The following is an 18148-nucleotide window of genomic DNA, read 5'->3' as shown; positions in this document are numbered from 1 at the left end:
ATTATGTGGCAATGGTGGTTCTATAATCATGAGGAGCACATGTTAATGAGGTTATGATGAGTGTACATGATCTCAACATGGATTTAGAGAAAGTTATTTGAATATAATGCATTTTAATGCATCTACTAGGGTGTTTGTTAAACTGAAAAAAATAAGTGCTGAATAGCATTAAGCGTTGAAACTTATAAGCGTTGAATTTAAGTGCTGAAAAAGTTGTTTGTTTAGATGTTGAATCATGTTTGTTACATATTGTTAAAACTGGTAAATTGTCTTTGTTACCTTTACAATCATATTATACATTGTTGGCATGTTTCAAATGCCTAGTTCTTATCAAACACAATAAAATATATTATTTCTTATAAAATTAAAATACAATCTATTTTTAAATAATAAATAATACTCAAATCTTCATTTATAAATAATAATTTATATTTATAAAAGCCCACAAATTTCAAATTAAAATAATAATGTTATACAAGTTACAAAAATTTGAAATCAACATTAATAGAACTTAATTTTGGATGAATAATTTTCGATGGAAATGAAGGATGTGTAATTATAAAAGCACTCTACGAGTTAATAGGGCAACCCACATCATAGCCAATTTTTTTTTGTTTTATATGGGTTAAAAATTTTAGAATGAGTAAATTTTTAATGAGGATGGTCTATATGGTCTAAAGATCATCCTCACCAAAATTAGTCCATTTTGAAACTTCTAACTCGTCAAAAATAATTTTCAAAAAAAAAAAAAAATGGACGATTTACGATTCTTGAACTTGTTTTGATAGGGTTAGAAGTTTCAGGATGTGCTTTGGTGAGGATGATCTCCTCATTGTAGAGATCATTCTCATAAAAAATCAACTTATTCCAAAACTTTTAACCTATATAAGACAAAATAATTTAGTCATGGTTTGGATTTATCAATTTGTAGGATGTTTATATACTAATGAGGAGATCATCCTCACCAAAAATCAACTCATTCCAAAACTTTTAACCCATATAAGACAAAATAATTTAACCATGGTGTGGGTTTATTAATTTGTGGGGTGCTTATATACTTATTCATGGGATATAAGAGGTAATATCCTTTTAAGAATAAGAGCATACTTGTCCATACTCAAAAAAACAAAGGGCATACTTATCCATGTCAAAAAAAACGAAGTACTTACCGCTTCAACACTTTTTTTCAGCATCAAAATAGTGTTGAATTTTTTTCACTTATTTTTAGCAATAAGAGCTGAAAATATAGAATAAACAAACGCGCGCTATTTTGACAAAAAATGCCAAATTTAATTTTTTTCAGCAATAAGTGTTGAAAAATAGCGCAAACAAATACTGCCTTAGCATGTTTACTTGAATTGCATCTTTTAAAACAACTAAACTCCTGAGCCACTTTGCACTAATTACAGTTTTCACTTAAGTACAATGTCAATTATCCAATATAACCATGAAATAGTCATACATGTGGCCTCATGGTTGGTAAATCAAAGTTGTTTGTTTTGTATTTTTCCCCGATGAAGCAAATGAGATTAGTGGTCAATAATTAATAGGTGAATGTAGCTTTTGAACCCGAGTCGTGGTATCAAACACTTACAAGTTTTAACCAACTTTGCAAGTTAGCACCTTCACTAAATCAAAGTAATTGACATATGCACTTAGTGAGAATTTAACTCCTTAATAAGTCTTGGAGGAATAACGGTCGATCACTTAAATTGATTCAAACACATCTGGTATAGTCTCTACATGTGTCAACCATTGAAAAGTGATGCCTAGTCTAGTCCTTAGTTGTGATCAAGCGAGATTTTGAGTCAGCAAACAAATCTCTTGCACACAAGTCTAAATTGCTCCTGTTGTCCTACAATGCTAACTGTGGACCCTATTTCATCCATGCAAAAATACTACATCTAGTGTCAATATTTGAAAAAATGTATTTAATCCATTAATTCACCACCACTTCAAATCATCCAAAGAGAAAAAGTGGAACCAATTTCCTTCAAAAAATAGACTTTATTTATTCCAAACAAGAGTGTACATGGACTGAAATATGAAAGCTTCAGTTTAATATGAAGGATTTCATCCTAGAGGATAGATAACCAAATAACAAGTATTTTTTTTATTTCCCTCTCTCTTCCTTTTCTAGTTTTGACATAAGGAGAGGGTCCCATGTTTAATCTTTCCTCTTTCCTTTCCTTTGCTTGATTAAAATAAGAGACAAAAAGGAATTGAAACACAACCAGTTAAGCTGGACCACATCCTTTTGCACAATTTACATTTTCTTTTGTTTCCTCCCACTTGTATCTTGTTCCTACCCTTGGGTAATTTGGTAATTTCACTTCCTATGATTAAGGTTTGAAAATATAAAAATGTGACTTGATTTTCAAATTTTAAATTTAAGTCAATAAACTCAAAATTAAGTTATGAATACATTCTCAACTTAAAGATGAAAGTTTTGACTGAATTAGGCATAATTTACAAATTATTCAAAGTTCCCACACCATGCAACAAACAACCAACCACAACTATAGTAACCAAGTTCGGATTTGGCAATTATTCGGTTCGGGTCAATTTGATTTAGTTTGGATAAATCTAGGAGAGTTTAGAAGAAAACAAATTAAGAAAAATTACTTAAATTATACAAATGATATTTTTGGATCCTAAAAACCCATCAACTTCGACCTCCCTAGAAACCCTATCTTGTCTTTGAGACTTGAAGGTTGAAGAAGTAGAATCTTGAGGTTAAAGGGAGCAGAGATGATTAATTGACAAGTCACCAATTAATTCATTGATTTGTCAATTTAATGGACGAGTCCTTTATTCGACGAATTTTTCCTCAACTTTAGAAAAAATTCGCCATGCTTGTGACAGTGACCACAACTACCAAAGGCAAGTAGGCTACTTTATTCTTTCCTTTCCTAACGTAGCCTTAATATCTAGACAAAATCCAAAGATACCCCTTCAAATTAAAAAAAAAAGGGTTATCCAAGATATTCCCCATGATTCTCAAGCAAAGATTTTGTAGAATTAACAAATGAAACTTCACACTACACCCAGAGAGAGAGAGAGAGAGAGAGAGAGAGAGAGAGAGAGATCCACAATATGAATGAATTATGAACTCTGATTAAAATATATTAAAGATCTTAAAATTAGGTAATTGGGACAAAGAAGGTAGGGAATGTGGGGAATGTAACTTAATTTTTTTTTTTTTTTTAAACCAAGACAACAAGAAATGGGTCTTATGTGGTTTGAATATTAGTAATGATGATAGTCAAACATAGGTTAAGAAGACTGTAAAGAGATGGGTTTTCTAATTCTTTTAAACTATGAAGAGTTTTTATTAGTAAAGATAGGAAACCACATGTGGTTCCACATATAAAATAAGGATGGATGGAATGAAAGTAACATGAGAGGTTGGCTTAGTGTGTGTGTGTGTGTGTGTGTGTGTGTGTGTGTGTGGATTGGGTGATCATTTTAAGTGGAGAGAGAGAGAGAGGGACAAAAGGTACTTCAGTTGATGATGGGGAGTGTGTTGGATTTATTGAATCTCACATGTATGCACGAGGGTACCAGTTGCACTGCAAGGGACGCTCAAACTACTGTGCCACGAGACAATCATGGACGTGGGGACATCTCAATATATTTATTTCTTTTACATAGTATATCCATGAATAAAAACGGTCACCTTTTTTAAAAAAAACCATATTACCATGGAGATTTCTACAGTAAATATTGATAATATAATATTTGATTGGGGTAATCAGGATGATGGACATTATATTATTGTTACAACCTGTCACAAATTTTTTCGAATTTTATCAAAAATTTGAAAAAGATTGCTGAAAAAACTTGTAAAATAGTTGTTTTTTTAATCTAATCATTGATTTTTTTTTATTTTTTGTAAAATCTCTCATATTTATCCGAATTAATCGAACTGACCCTACTGAATAATTGACAAATCCAAACTTGGTTAGTATGATTGCAACACGTATATTATTAACTAGTGTCGCAATAAATGAGTTGGCCAACCCACTGACCCACCCACCCACCTGATCATTTCTGGTACATTTTGGATTAGGCCTCATTGGATATCGCTCTACTTTTAATAATAAAAATCCTTCCATGGAATCACTTCTATAAGAATCAAGATTACTTGGTGATCATAGTATTTAGAGAAGCTATTTTTGAAGTTTAGAAGTGTTTCTAGATGATCTGTGGCATTTGGTGAAAAACAGTACTCTTTGTGGACATTTTGATGATTAATTTAAAATTTTCAAATAATAACCTAGAAACACTTTGAAGATATCCTGATTAACGTTACAAACATTTTCTTTCAAAAAACAAAAAAATGTTCTTTATTGTCACTCCAAAATTCAAAAGACAATTTCAAATTCTCATCCTTATTGGATTTAGATTTTTGTGGAAATTCGAATGTCGAAGTGGGTACCAAATGATAATTTGACTCCAAAAAATGCTTCTCGGAAGGAAAAAACTAAAAGCCACCCCGGCCTCAAGAAGCTGCACCAAAGCAACCTAAACTTGTGTTAGAGAAATAAGTCTTATTTCACCAAATCTTTTATCAAAGTGAATGGGTCTAGTCGACCTGGCTTCCTGCCCTGACCCATAGACCCATATTGGCCTACTTCTAGTTGGCTCACTCTCTAATCACTAAGATCATATATTAAGGCTCTTAATTAATAATCTAATCTCATCTCCCACACACGCGTGCACATACAAACATTCACATTTGTTCCACCACAATGATAATCGTCACCACCTTCGTCATCATGAGTAAGCATATTTAAGAGTAAGAAAAAGAAGAAGCAGAAGTTGTAAAAAATTTCGAAAATGGACAGTTTCTTGATTTTGTGTGCGACAACAATCTTGTTGTCCATCATAATTCTCTGCAGAATCATCAGATCAAGAAACAGAAGCAGCCCACTTCCTTCGGGGACTCTTGGATGGCCTTTTATCGGCGAAACCATGGAGTTCATCTCATGTGCTTATTCAGATCGCCCCGAGAGTTTCATGGACAAGCGTCGACGCATGTAAGTTACCTTAATTATCTTAATTTTAGCTCAATTTGATATCGGCTTAAGTCAAGCTTAAGATTTAATTTAATTAGTAGTACTGTTCACACACAATCTTTTAAGTCAACTAATTAGTCAAGAAGCTATGGATTCTCTTTTTTGAAGAAAAAAAAAATCATGAATTTGTTCATGATATTGAGTATTTTTTGCCTTATTATTCTAGTTTTGAATTTATTTTTCCTGGGTATTTTAGATAAAATTTTTTTAAGAGAACTCCAAATGATTAAATAGTGATCTTGTTTTTGTTGGAATTGATTTGATCTTATTGTTAAGGATTAGTAGGTAATTTGGTATAAATTAATAAAGATTATATGAAAAAAAAATAGATGGATAACAACAACCACGATGAAGAAGAACACTGATTGAGATTTTTGGAATATTTGTAGGTATGGGAAGGTGTTCAAATCACACATATTTGGTAGCCCAACGATAGTATCAATCGATGCTGAGGTTAGTAGGTTTGTTCTTCAAAGTGATGCTAAGGTTTTCGTGCCATCATATCCGAGGTCACTCACTGAGTTGATGGGGAAATCTTCTATTTTGCTCATCAATGGGAGCTTGCAAAGGAGAGTCCATGGACTCATTGGGTCCTTCTTCAAATCCTCACACTTAAAGGCTCAGATCACTAAAGACATGCAAAAGTATGTGCTAGAGTCAATGGAGAGTTGGAAAGATAATCAGCTCATTTACATACAAGATGAAACCAAAAATGTCAGCTCTCTCTCTCTCTCTCTCCTCTCTCTCTCTCCTCTCTCTCTCTCTCTCTCACACACACACACACACACACCACCCCACCCCAGTACTCCACACACCAGACACACACACTCACACACAAACTTACCTAAACAATAAATTCAAATATTTGAATTTTGCAATAAGTTTAAAGTACTTAGATTATCCTACTATGGCGATCGAAAATATACAAACTATTAGGGTTAATTTGTATGATTGTACGGATCAAATTCATGTCAGGGAATATGAAGTTCCTTCTGAAAATGAATAGCACCGTTTAATTGAATCTACAAAATTGTTTAAAGGATAGTTAATTTTTAGTTCGCGGGGTAGGGATAATCATAAGAGAATAAAATTATCAGAATATGCGAAAATATTTTTCCTTCCAAGGTGGAAAATCATTTTGGGTGGGAAAATGAATTCTAGTGGAAAATGCACATGAAAATCACATTTTTCAAGAGAAATCATTTTCTAGACCATTTCCATTATAACCCTTTTATAGAGTATTATAAATGATTCATCTTATATGAACTATTGATGCATTGGAAATGATGCATGTTGTTGAGTATAAATACACCAGATCATATTCAAATGAAAAAAATTAGGTTAAATTAAGATTATTTTATCTTCTATTATGAACCCATCTAGGTCAGGCTCGGGTTCATAATTATTTAGCAAAATTCGTGTTGTTAATAAAGAAATTCGTTGCATTATTATTATCTTGAGATTTTAATTATGAAAATTGCTAAGAATTTCTAATTGTTTGATCAGATTGCATTCCATGTACTAGTCAAAGCATTGATTAGTTTGGATCCAGGTGAAGAAATGCAGTTTCTCAAGCAACAATTTCAAGAATTCATTGCAGGCCTGATGTCTTTACCCATAAATTTACCTGGGAGTAGACTTTATAGATCATTACAGGCAAGTTTCTTATGTTGCTGTTGTTGTTGTTGTTGTTGTTGCTTTTGTTTTTTTTTTTTTTTTTCCGAAAATGGCTTTTGGCCAACTATGAATTATTGATATTGGACATTTTTACTTGCTTTTAGGCAAAGAAAAGAATGGTGAAGTTGGTACACAAAATTATCCAAGAAAGGAGGAAAAGCAACAGCCCAAATGCTCCAAAGGATGTTATTGATGTCTTGCTAAATGACACAAGTGATCAGTTAACGATCGATTTAATATCAGACAATATGATTGATTTGATGATACCTGGCGAGGATTCGGTACCTGTCCTTATGACGCTTGCCATAAAATATCTCAGCGATTCTCCTCATGCTCTCCAACAATTAATGGTACCGACATACTTTTTCTTAATTTTGTTTAGAAAAATTAGTAGAATGAAATTGAAATTACCACTCAAGAAGATTAATGGAGAACTATAAAAAAAAAAAAAATGGAACACAAAATGCCAAAATTCCATGCATATATCTTCTAAAAATATTTAGAAGGTGGGAGATATCCCCTATTCGGTACTGGAATTTAGGATACCTGCAGTATACTAGCTAAGTATTTGCATAGAATAATACTAAACTGACTAAAAAAAATACTCAAATACACTCAACTGAGGAATGTGCATAGAACCATAGATTTTTCCTTGTGCGTCTTGAGAAAAAAACTGTGGTTCTGGGTACATTCCATGTCAATTGAGTCTATTTGAGTTTTTTTTTTTGGAGTCGGTTTAGCACGGCTCATTTGCATATATTTAAGGGTCATTCTAAACTCACTTCGCTGGACAGTGCACTCCATAGATTTTTTTTTTCCTCAAGATACAAGGAGAAAAGTCCAACAGACTTAGTTCAACATTTTCCTACATTTAATTTTTTTTTTTTTACTTCTATATCCTTTTTCATCTTCAAGTAAATGTCTATACTAAGGGTATAAAAGTAAATTTAAATAAAGGTAAGGACAGTAACTACCTGATTTGGTAAAAATTTATTACCAAACAGGAGATATATCTAAGATAAATATTTTAAAAAATGCATATCACACAATAATGTTGGTTTCTCACTCATTATATTTCTTAAAGACTATTGATAAATTGACGCTCTAAAACTGATGCTCTTGGCGTGGCATGTAAGCAGAACCATAGATCTTTTTCCTTGTGTTTCCTGAAGAAAAAGATCTATGGTTCTGTACACTGTCATGTCAAGAGCATAACTAAGAGCGTCAATTATTCATGACATTTTGGTAAAAACCCCAAGTGTAATTTTATTCAATACATTTGTTTAATACATGTACTGTAAACTATAAAAGGGTATCTAGCTACAATCAAATTCTTCTTATCTAATGGGTGGGCCATGCATAAAAAGGACTACATATATAAATATCTTTCCAATGTTATAGAAACATTGTTATCATCGATCTTACGTCTCTTATTCTTTTGGTGCAAATTGTTTTATTCTTTAAAATTTTGTTTATTGGTGAGATACTATAAACAAGAAGGATGATTAGTCACTTTCCACTTTTTTTTTTTTTTTTTTACTTTGTTTTAGAATAAGTTTCCTCCTCAATCATTTTTGTTTTTTCCCCTTTCTTTATAATTTATTATATTCTTATAAATGAAATAGAAACATTATCATAATCAAATTTTTTATCTTTCATTTGGGTCAATTCTAGGGTGATGGTGCTCATCATTTGTTGGCTTGTTTTTACACACCACTCCATACATGAGAGAGAGAGAGAGAGAGTTAACCCATATGGTAATTTCATGTTAATAACAGAAGTTTTAATTTGTTGAATCTCAGGAGGAGAACATGAAACTGAAGAGACAGAAAGCTCAACTTGGAGAATCTTTGTGCTGGAGTGACTATATGTCTTTGTCATTTACACAAAAAGTAAGTTGAAATTATCTTGAAATTTACTTAGAGAGAGAACATTGATTAGGAGGCATCATCATTAACCTATTACTCTACTTAACAACAGGTGATAACAGAGACATTAAGAATGGGAAATGTCATTATAGGGGTAATGAGAAAGGCTATGAAGGATGTGGAGATTAAAGGGTATCTAATACCAAAGGGATGGTGTGTGTTCACATATTTCAGATCAGTTCATCTTGATGAGAACCTTTATGAGTGGCCCTACTGTTTCAATCCATGGAGGTGGAATGTAAGAATTCAACAAGGATCCTCAACGTTACCCTTCTTGTCATTTCTTCTCCTTTTTCTTGTTTTATTTACAACACATCTCTCTCTCTCTAACTTGACTTGATGATCATACAGGATAAAGACATGGGTACTTATAACTTCACTCCTTTTGGTGGTGGCCAAAGACTTTGTCCTGGCCTTGATTTGGCCAGGCTCGAAGCTTCCATTTTCCTTCATCACTTTGTCACTCAATTCAGGTACGAAGAAGCCAAGACTCTCTCTCTCTCACTCTCTCTCTCTCTCTCTCTCTCTCACACACACACACACACATGTACTAGTGATATGGCCAAGTGTGCTTTTTTTATACAATCAACCCTAATTGATGAGGCTATAAATGGATTGGGTTCGGATGGAGTGGATCTAGGACTATCCAATCCAATAAGAATCGAATGAGAGCAGGAATCAATTGGATACTTATTGGATCGGGTCCTTATCATATCAGATCTTATTGAACTCAATTTTTGGATACAAAACTAATTTGAGAGTATTGGATCAGATCTAGATTGGGTCGTCTCTCTCAGAATTTGATATGGCTGATTCAAAAATCAAAACCAATCTGGTGGGTTATCAAATCCCATCGGTCTCGGATTGTAGCTTTATCAAGACCAAATCCTCGATCCAAATACTACTAAGTTTTTGGATCCGAATGGTTCAAAATTGGATCCAATCCATCGATACCCACATTACCATTTCCCTATATTTGATCAAGTCTTTTTTGGGATAGGGACAAAGGAAAAGATGCATAGAAAAGACAACATGCATCTTTTGTCCTCTTAGATCCCACATTATTAAAAACCTATATTCTTGTAGATAATAGATAAGCCATATCGAAATACATAATCGTCTGCACAAACTCACACAATTACCAAGAGATTGCATGAACATGGATTGATTAATAATTGAAAAAAATACCCATAATGTACATATATATCATGTCTACCTAGAAACTTGAAAATTAAGAATATGATTAATTGCACATAATTTATATTCTAGGAAATATGAGTTCTAAGGAAAAATGGTAATAGGAAAGACTCAGGAAATATCTAATATGGTGTCCCATTCCTATAAAATAGGATAGGTGTGTTTTAGTTGGTGTTTAAATTAAAGACATCGGGCTTCTAACCAAACTATTCATGCAGCCCAATGCATTTGTTTATTGCGCCACGTAGACATCGTTCCTATATGTAGAAACGGGACACCGTATGGAATCTCGACGCAATAGGAAAAAGAGTTCAGCCTTTTGATTGATTCCCCGAAAATGTCAAAAAGATAGTTTATTTTTAATTATGGGTGGGGGGTAATTGTGGGAGAACAACTTCACTAGGTGGAAAAATTGTTTTTAGGGATAGGGTGAGAAAACATCTTCCCGCACAAGATGGAAAATCACTCGATGTAGGAAAATGAATTATAAGGACAATATACGATCATACTCCTGAAAATTGTATTTTTAAGGTGACATCATTATCCCACTTAATTTTCACGGGCAATCATACATAAGGGCACTTTTGGGAGAACTTTGATTTTGATGGAAACGAGACCTCTGAGGAGTCAAAATTGTTTATAATGAGGTTTAGAGACAAGAATCTAGCCTGCAAAACTACACCAAGTACTACTCTAGCCACCAAGACTCTCTCTCACTCTCTTCCACTTTGTATTCCTATTGGTGAATTCAACAAAAATATCTAGGTTGCTTTATTTTATTTTGACAAAATCTAATTACATATGATAATATTATTGTCAAATCTTTATAGAAATTGGATTGGCTTAAAAGACAAAAAAAGACAAGAGACAAATGAGAAATACTTCTGTCATTCTTTGCCAAACTTTTCAAAGTCTATAAATATGCAATTCAACCAATTAGTGTTGGATGTAGTTGTCAAGACCTCCCTTCAAAAAGGGAGAGGTCTTGAGTTCAAACCCTTTTGTTGGCCACCCATAAGGATTTATCCCGACTTACTTATATGTGGGGTTTGAGGGATAATACATGCATCCAAAGATTTGGGTGAGATGTATTGCTTTAAGAGAGTAGTTACCTCAGCCCTGCTAGTCGAGCCAATCGTCCGGACATCCCATCATAAAAATAAATAAAGAAGCAATTCTAAAACTTTAAATCTAGAGAGACATGTTTAACATATCACTTTAATGAGGGAGGCGAGTCATAAAAAATTGCTATTTAAATTTTTGAAGTCTAATGATTACACTGCAGGGAATTTCATGATTTAAAGTTTTTGTACCATTTTTTAATATTAATTGAGATTAGAATGAAACATTCACCACGTAAAAAAGGGCTAAATTTGACGAACGAACCTTAACATCAACATCGAATTTACCCTTTTTTTCATATAGTGATTGAACCCTTCTGATTGTCTTAAAATATCTCAATCAAGACTATCTTAATTTTTCTCTGGACTAAAACATCGCCAACCAATAAAAATAACTCAACCTATTTTTCTTATATGGGTCAAAAATTTTCTAATAGACTGATTTTTGCTGAAAAAAAATAAATATATTCTAAAATTTTTAAATTCATAAAAAATGATTTATAAAGAAAATGAATGGTCTACGATTCTTCAACTTATAAAGTGTGGAAAGTGTAGGTGAAGAAGAGGCTGATTTTTTGTGAGGATGATCTCGTGTGGTGGGACACTTCATTTCAAAACTTCTAACTCATATAAAACAAAAAACATGATTTTTTTTTTTTTTTAGTGGAATGCTGATATTAGCTGTCCATCGGTAAGAGTGCAACAGGAAAGTGATTTTCAAGACCCCTCCAAAAGTATTTTTCCTTTTTATCCTAAAAGGTAAATAATTAAATAGAAGTTGTTTCTATTCTTGTTTTTTCTGTGTAGGTGGGTGGCTGAGTATGATTCCATTGTCAACTTTCCAACAGTAAGAATGAAAAGGAGAATGCCCGTGTGGATCAAAAGGAGAAGGGACCTTTGATGGTAACTTTCACAGAGAAAGAAGAATTTCAAGACCAAACCAAACAAATTAAACCCCAGGTAGGTCCACTGCACACGTGTGGGGAACTTGGCTTTTTTTTTTTTTTTTCTTTTTTTTTGTGGGATCATACGTATATGTAGACAATATACAGACATATTTTTGTGGGACCAGAGCTGGACCCACCCTTGATTTTTTTGACTAATTCTTCACCTCAACCCTTTTTCACCTTATTTGTACAAATGCAATAAAGGTAGCCTTGGTAGGTGGTAGGCTTACATTGTTATTTGTGTCCATGGGTCCCAACAACATTTCAATTGAGTGGGTGATTTATTTAAAAATAATAATAAATAAAAGAATTCTTTTTTTATCCAAAATTCATTTTTACCATAAGTAGTAGTCTTTTTTTTCACTCATTTCTAGGTTGATTGATTTATAGATAAGGATGGAGTCTCCATCTAATTTTACTGTCTATAAGAGTTGTTTAGAATTATGGTCTGAGGGTTGGGTTTATGGAATGGGAAGGGGTCATGCCCTGGTTCCACCCAACAGAAGTTGGTTTCTAATTCTACTACTATACCCCCATAATTCTAAGTTATTTGAACTAGCCAAATGATTATCTAATGTCACATCAAATTTTGTTAATGCCACCTCAATATGCAGGTATTTTCAAAGAATTAGCACATATTTGGGGTGGAGGTGTTAACAAAAGTTGGTGTGACAATAGAAACTCACTAAATATAAAATGAGAAACTTATGAACATAATAATCGAAACATTAAACAATTGCATGTCGAGGTATTAATGGAGAATGAATTGGAGAGGAGAATATATTATGGATAAAAATTCTAGCTAGAAAATGATGGTTCTTACAATAATAATAAATAAATAATTAAAAATATAATTTACCATGCTTGTGGTGTGTAAATGTCTTGTATTCTGTTGGGGTAGGCTGAGCTAAGCGGATGGGAGGGGTAGTGCACCCCTGCCTAGGGGCAGAGCTCCCAAATTAAATTTTGTAAGATTACGAAAAGAAAAATTATGTAATATTTTCTTAAGTATTTTATATTTTGGGGAGAGAGAAACGTTTTCTATGTTCTTATTTTTCAAAAGATATCGATTGTTGTAAAACGCGAAAGAAGATGGTGATTGAATTTTATATGATCTGTGGACGTAAACACACTGTTGAATCACATAAATCTTTTTGTTTTTTGTTCACTTTACTATTTCGTTTTTCCCAGATTGAAAATCCAAAGGAACGATCTAAGTAAAAATTAGCACATAAACAATAAAATATTAGCACTAGGTTGAAAACTCAACATGAAAATTTAGACAAAAATCAAGGAAAAATTGATTTGGTAACTTGATTTTAGATTATGGGAAATTTGATGTTTGATTGGAATCTTATAGTGAGAAAATTACAAAAAATCAGCCTAACATGAAACTTTTGAATCCATCAAAAGTAATTTACAAATTATTGGTAAAAAAACAATGATCCACATTCTAAATCACTTTTGATGTGGTTAAAAGTTCCAGATTGGGCTGATTTTTTGTGAGGATAATCCTCTCATCATAGAGATTATTCTATAAAAAAAAATCAGCTCAATCCGAAACTTCTAACCCATATTTTGAAAAATAATTGTTTTTACATATATTTTTACTTATGTCTCTTGACCGCTCCCCTATATATATAATATAAAAATTGTAAAGGGTTTTGACCCATGCAGCCATTTATTGGATATTGAAATAATAAATATATATTGGATGACATTCATGTATTCAAAACAAAATGAAGAAATCAAATGCATTTACAATTTGTGTACTTAAGATGCATTCAAGCTCACATGAAATGTCGAATTAGATATAATTTAAGAAATTGTGCACCTTCAATGCTGCCCCTTTTTCATGATAGAGATAGCTATCTGCACGATAGTCCTTTCCATCCATTATAATTGATATTTCTTCGATTGTGCACACACATTATCATCCCACGTTATGGATATTAAGCCGGCCTTCCCATTACAAGCTCCTACTTGTTATCAATCCTATTGATTTTTCTCACCTACTTCATGCAAACTTAAGCAAAAGATTGATTTTTTCGCTTTTTTGCGATGATTACGGCTCGTGGATTACCCCATCTAGAATGCGGTTGGGTTAGTGGATGTCTTATTCATAGTTTCTGGATACCTAAGGGGAATGTGAAGAAATTGTTGATGTGAAGAGGGATTATTCCCCTAAAATGCATTTTAAAAAATTAAAAAATTAAAAAAAATTAAAATATATATATAGAGAGAGAGAGAACAAGGTTTGGGGTAAAAATTAGGATTTATAATATCATTTGAAAGATTTGCTCTTAGATTGTTTTTATATATAGGGTTAATTTTGAGTCATATATAAGTTGTTCACATTGTCTTGGACATTTCTTGAGCGATTTGGATCGAATGTTAATCAAGATAATATTTTGCCCAGAACTGTGTAACCGCTTAATGAGAGTTGGCCTCCTGGCTGATGGATTGGTGGTGGTTCATGTAACGTAGAAAGCAGGTTTTCAAAAAATTGATTTTTGGCTTCAAATTGATTGCCAATTTTTAGTCAAACTTTTGGATTGGATTTCAAATGAACTAAATTTTCTAATTTTCAGTAATGGGTAAATTTTCCCGAAAAGTGGGTTTTTGTCCATACAAAATGGCATGTAAGCTACGATTCTATCTCCATCACTACTATCTCTACTTGTTCATCCATTAATATTGCTAATCATGCTTCCATTGAGAAGCCCGGGGATGGTTTATTAGAATCCCAAAAAACCTATTTGGATTTTGAGTTTGAAAATAACCTCTTGACTCCATTAGATTTTTTTCTTTTCTAATAACCGGGTATCCCTATAGAAAGTGGACTGGACTCATATCTGGGTGTTTCCCAATCCATAGACCATGGGCTTGTCCAAGGATTAGTTCTGGGGCATGTGCAACGCCTACAAATCACACGCACTAGTTAAGTGAGGGTGCGCCCTCATAGGTGACCCCTGAGAAAGTAATGCTCATATTGGGTATCAAACTTACGACCTATGGGCACTGATTATTTATCGGTCCAAGATTGCCATTGAGCCAACCCCTCAGGGTTTCAACTCCATTGATTGAGTAGTGAATTCATCTTTACACATGAAAAAAAAAAAAACTCAAACCATCCTTAAGCCCAAGCCCATTAATTAAATCTGGTTTTCTACTTGCCAACAAATTGAATCAAATCAACAAAGCTGAGACCATTTCAAAAAAAGTTATGGGCTGATGAAGCCCAAACTAGGACAACTTTGAGCCCAATAATAGAGCCTGCTTTAGACATCCATGACTTAAAAGAAGTCGTGAGTCTTGAACGTTGAGTGGTTAATGGTAGGGGTGCACACTGGATCAGGTAAATCCAATAACCGAACAAATCTGAAGTCTTTTGGATTTGATTGAATTGGTTCGGATTGAGCATGGTTTGGTTCGGGTACGGATTGTAAAAAAAATCAATTGATTTGGTTCGGTTTCGGATTAGGGGGTATAATAAAATCAAACCAATTTATATATATATATATAGAGAGAGAGAGAGAGAGTGAGATTTATTTAAAAATAAAATATAATCTTGAAAGATAAAAGGTAAAAACATTTAAACAATACTCGGAGTCTCCAATCCCTTTCTTAGTTTCTTTCATCTATTTTCTCTTCTTCAAGTTCTTTGAAGAAAACCTAGTCATTGTCTCCCTCACCTCGCCACTAACCAACTTTCTTAGTTTCTTTCATCTATTTTCATGATTTTCATTTTTAATGTGTTATGCGTGATGCTTCGTTTATGTTGAAATAATAAGTACGTTGATGCTTTGTTTATACGTATTATGAGTTATGAGTGATGCTTTGTTTAATATTTGTTTTGCTTAGTTTAAGTTTTAACTATTTTAATTTTACTATTGAAAATAATAAGTATAAGAACTGAGACCTGATCCAAGCCAAGATTAGTTTGCATTTGTTCGGTTCTATAGGTAATTGGATTGGTTCAGTTCCAAATTTCTAGAACCAATCATATTTGGCTCGATTTCGATTTTGTCACAAATCCAAACAAATCTGAACCATGTGCACCCCTAGTTAATGGTTATGTGCAAACGCACATTAGCACATGTATTACAAGAGCCTTTTTATAATTTATTATTATTAAAATAGGAGATTTTGAAATAATATTAAAAAAAATATGTTTCTATAATTTTTAAAAACTAATTAACATCTTAATGGGAATCATAAGACTGCAATTTACCGGTTTTTGACTAAAATAACCATTGTAGTATTAAGACTAAATGCAAAAGTTGGGGTATTTGTGGGATTGCCGAACCCTTCTACTCCATTTTATCTCATTATTATGATAGAAAATATTACAATTCATGATCATCAGGAAAATTATTATTGGTAACAAGCATTTTTAAAAGAGAGATTTACCCTACTAGGCCTAACTTTTGCATTTTTATACAAAATCTCCCTTGAAGTTCTAACAATTCCAATAGAACCTTACTTTATCAAAGTGAGTTGATTACCAATAAACCTTCCAGTGGGAATTGACCTCATAAAATTCAAATTGATGTAGTTAATTTATTACTTGACATACCTTGGAGTGGATCCTACAATTTGTGGCATCCAAGAACATAATGTGATGCCACAAACTTATAAATGACAAAATTCTAAGAACTTTGAAAAATAATCAGGGAAAAAAAAAAGGATAATTCTTAGTGTTGAATTTTAGTTATAAATTTAGGAGTTAAGAAGTCATCAATTTTCAACACCTTCGATCAAGTTCAAAAAGGATTTTTTTCTTAATTTTTTTATTTTGTTTTATTTTGAATTTGATTTTTTCCATGATTGTAATGTTGGATTGCTAATTTAATAATCTATGTGAGCCCAACGACCCGTAGTAAGATTTCAAGTCTTACTAAGTTAATCATGCTAGCCTGATTCATAATGCAAGGTTTGTTCAATAACAAACTTGTAAGTAAGGAAGTTTTTGAAATAAAATTGCCACAAATAGATCTGCCCAATAAATCTTTCTTTGTATAATTGACGAGCATTCATAGGTATTCATAATCCTAAAAAACTAGTGATTTTAGTAACTTATGATGATTGTTGATCATTATGAGTTTGATGAAATGTTTAGATAAGCGATATCATTTTCTCATAGAAATTAAGTTTATATTTGAGATTTAATATTAAGATTGACTTATAAGTATATCCATTTTTTTACGTCGTGTTGGAGTGACCTCAGGATTATACCTCACATAGCACTTTCATGATTTGATTTGATGAAAAACATTTATGAATAATACACACTTCCATGTCAAGAAAGTGTGATATGAGGTAGAATATTGAGGTCACTTCAGTATAATTTTATTTTTATTTTTATTTTTATTTTTATGGTGTAAGAAATTTAATAAAAATAAATAAATAAATAAATACAAGAGTACTTGGAGATTTGAATAAAATCATAATTTCACCTTACTTCATCATCCGAAAAATAGTGACATTGACTTTTGATCGAGAGAGACAAATCTAATATTCCTATTTTGTAGGGTGATAAACTTAATATAGCCAGTTTCGAAAAGGGTATTACTAAAATAAACCTAAGCATTGGAAGGATGTTTAATAAAACTATGACTTTGGGGGTTGAGGCTCTCCATCAACATAACTGTTAGAATTTGAGAAAAAACACATATTTCCTAAAAATCAATTCTAATCTTTTATGAATTAATACATATTTTCCTCGGAATCCCTAACATCACAAACGATCATGTTGATGGTCTAGCATTTTTCATAAAACTAACTGGCAAACCAGCAAGGAGGTATCATAGAGCCAATCAAATTGGACGAGCACAACCATTCATCCATTTTACATTTTTTTTTTTTTTTTTAAACTCTGAAAGATCTTGTAATTTGTTCATATGAAAATTTTAATGAATTGAAGATTGAGATCTTTGAATCAAGTTTCCATTTCAATTAAAATAAGAGAGATTTATTGGGCAAACCTATCTATTACATTTTTATTATAAAATCTCCCTTAATTTATCATGTTTGTTACTCAACAAACATTTCTTTATAAATCAAGTTAGAATTTAGACTGACTTAGTAAGATTTCAAATCTTACCAAGGGTGTTTAGACTCACATGAATTGTCATGTAGACAATCCAACATCATAACCTTATAGATTTTAAGAAAAATCTTATATTTAATTTTTA

The 18148-nt window shown here is 32.4% G+C and overlaps 1 protein-coding gene across 1 annotated transcript; it reads left to right on the top strand.

Moving 5' to 3' along the window:
• The first annotated feature begins 4690 nt into the window (after positions 1–4690).
• On the top strand, positions 4691–12245 carry CYP90D1 (cytochrome P450, family 90, subfamily D, polypeptide 1). The gene is made up of 8 exons (XM_086452643.1): positions 4691–5042; positions 5471–5795; positions 6588–6737; positions 6863–7108; positions 8561–8650; positions 8739–8924; positions 9038–9159; positions 11812–12245. The coding sequence occupies exons 1-8, from the start codon at positions 4843–4845 to the stop codon at positions 11903–11905; spliced, it is 1413 nt and encodes a 470-aa protein (XP_086308769.1). The 5' UTR covers positions 4691–4842; the 3' UTR covers positions 11906–12245.
• The last annotated feature ends 5903 nt before the right edge of the window (positions 12246–18148 follow it).

This window comes from Akebia trifoliata, chromosome 8, assembly GCF_017979445.1.
Source record: "Akebia trifoliata isolate Shusen 1 chromosome 8, ASM1797944v1, whole genome shotgun sequence".
In the NCBI taxonomy this organism is placed as follows: Eukaryota; Viridiplantae; Streptophyta; class Magnoliopsida; order Ranunculales; family Lardizabalaceae; genus Akebia; species Akebia trifoliata.
Note: the sequence above shows the minus strand (reverse complement) of the source record. Positions and strands in the feature narration are given on the sequence as shown.

Coding starts and splice junctions, on each gene's coding strand:
- CYP90D1 (XM_086452643.1), top strand. CDS start 4,843: ATGGACAGTTTCTTGATTTTGTGTGCGACAACAATCTTGTTGTCCATC. Junction 8,925..9,037: donor TCAATCCATGGAGGTGGAAT/GTAAGAATTCAA, acceptor ATGATCATACAG/GATAAAGACATGGGTACTTA. Junction 9,160..11,811: donor CACTTTGTCACTCAATTCAG/GTACGAAGAAGC, acceptor TTTTCTGTGTAG/GTGGGTGGCTGAGTATGATT.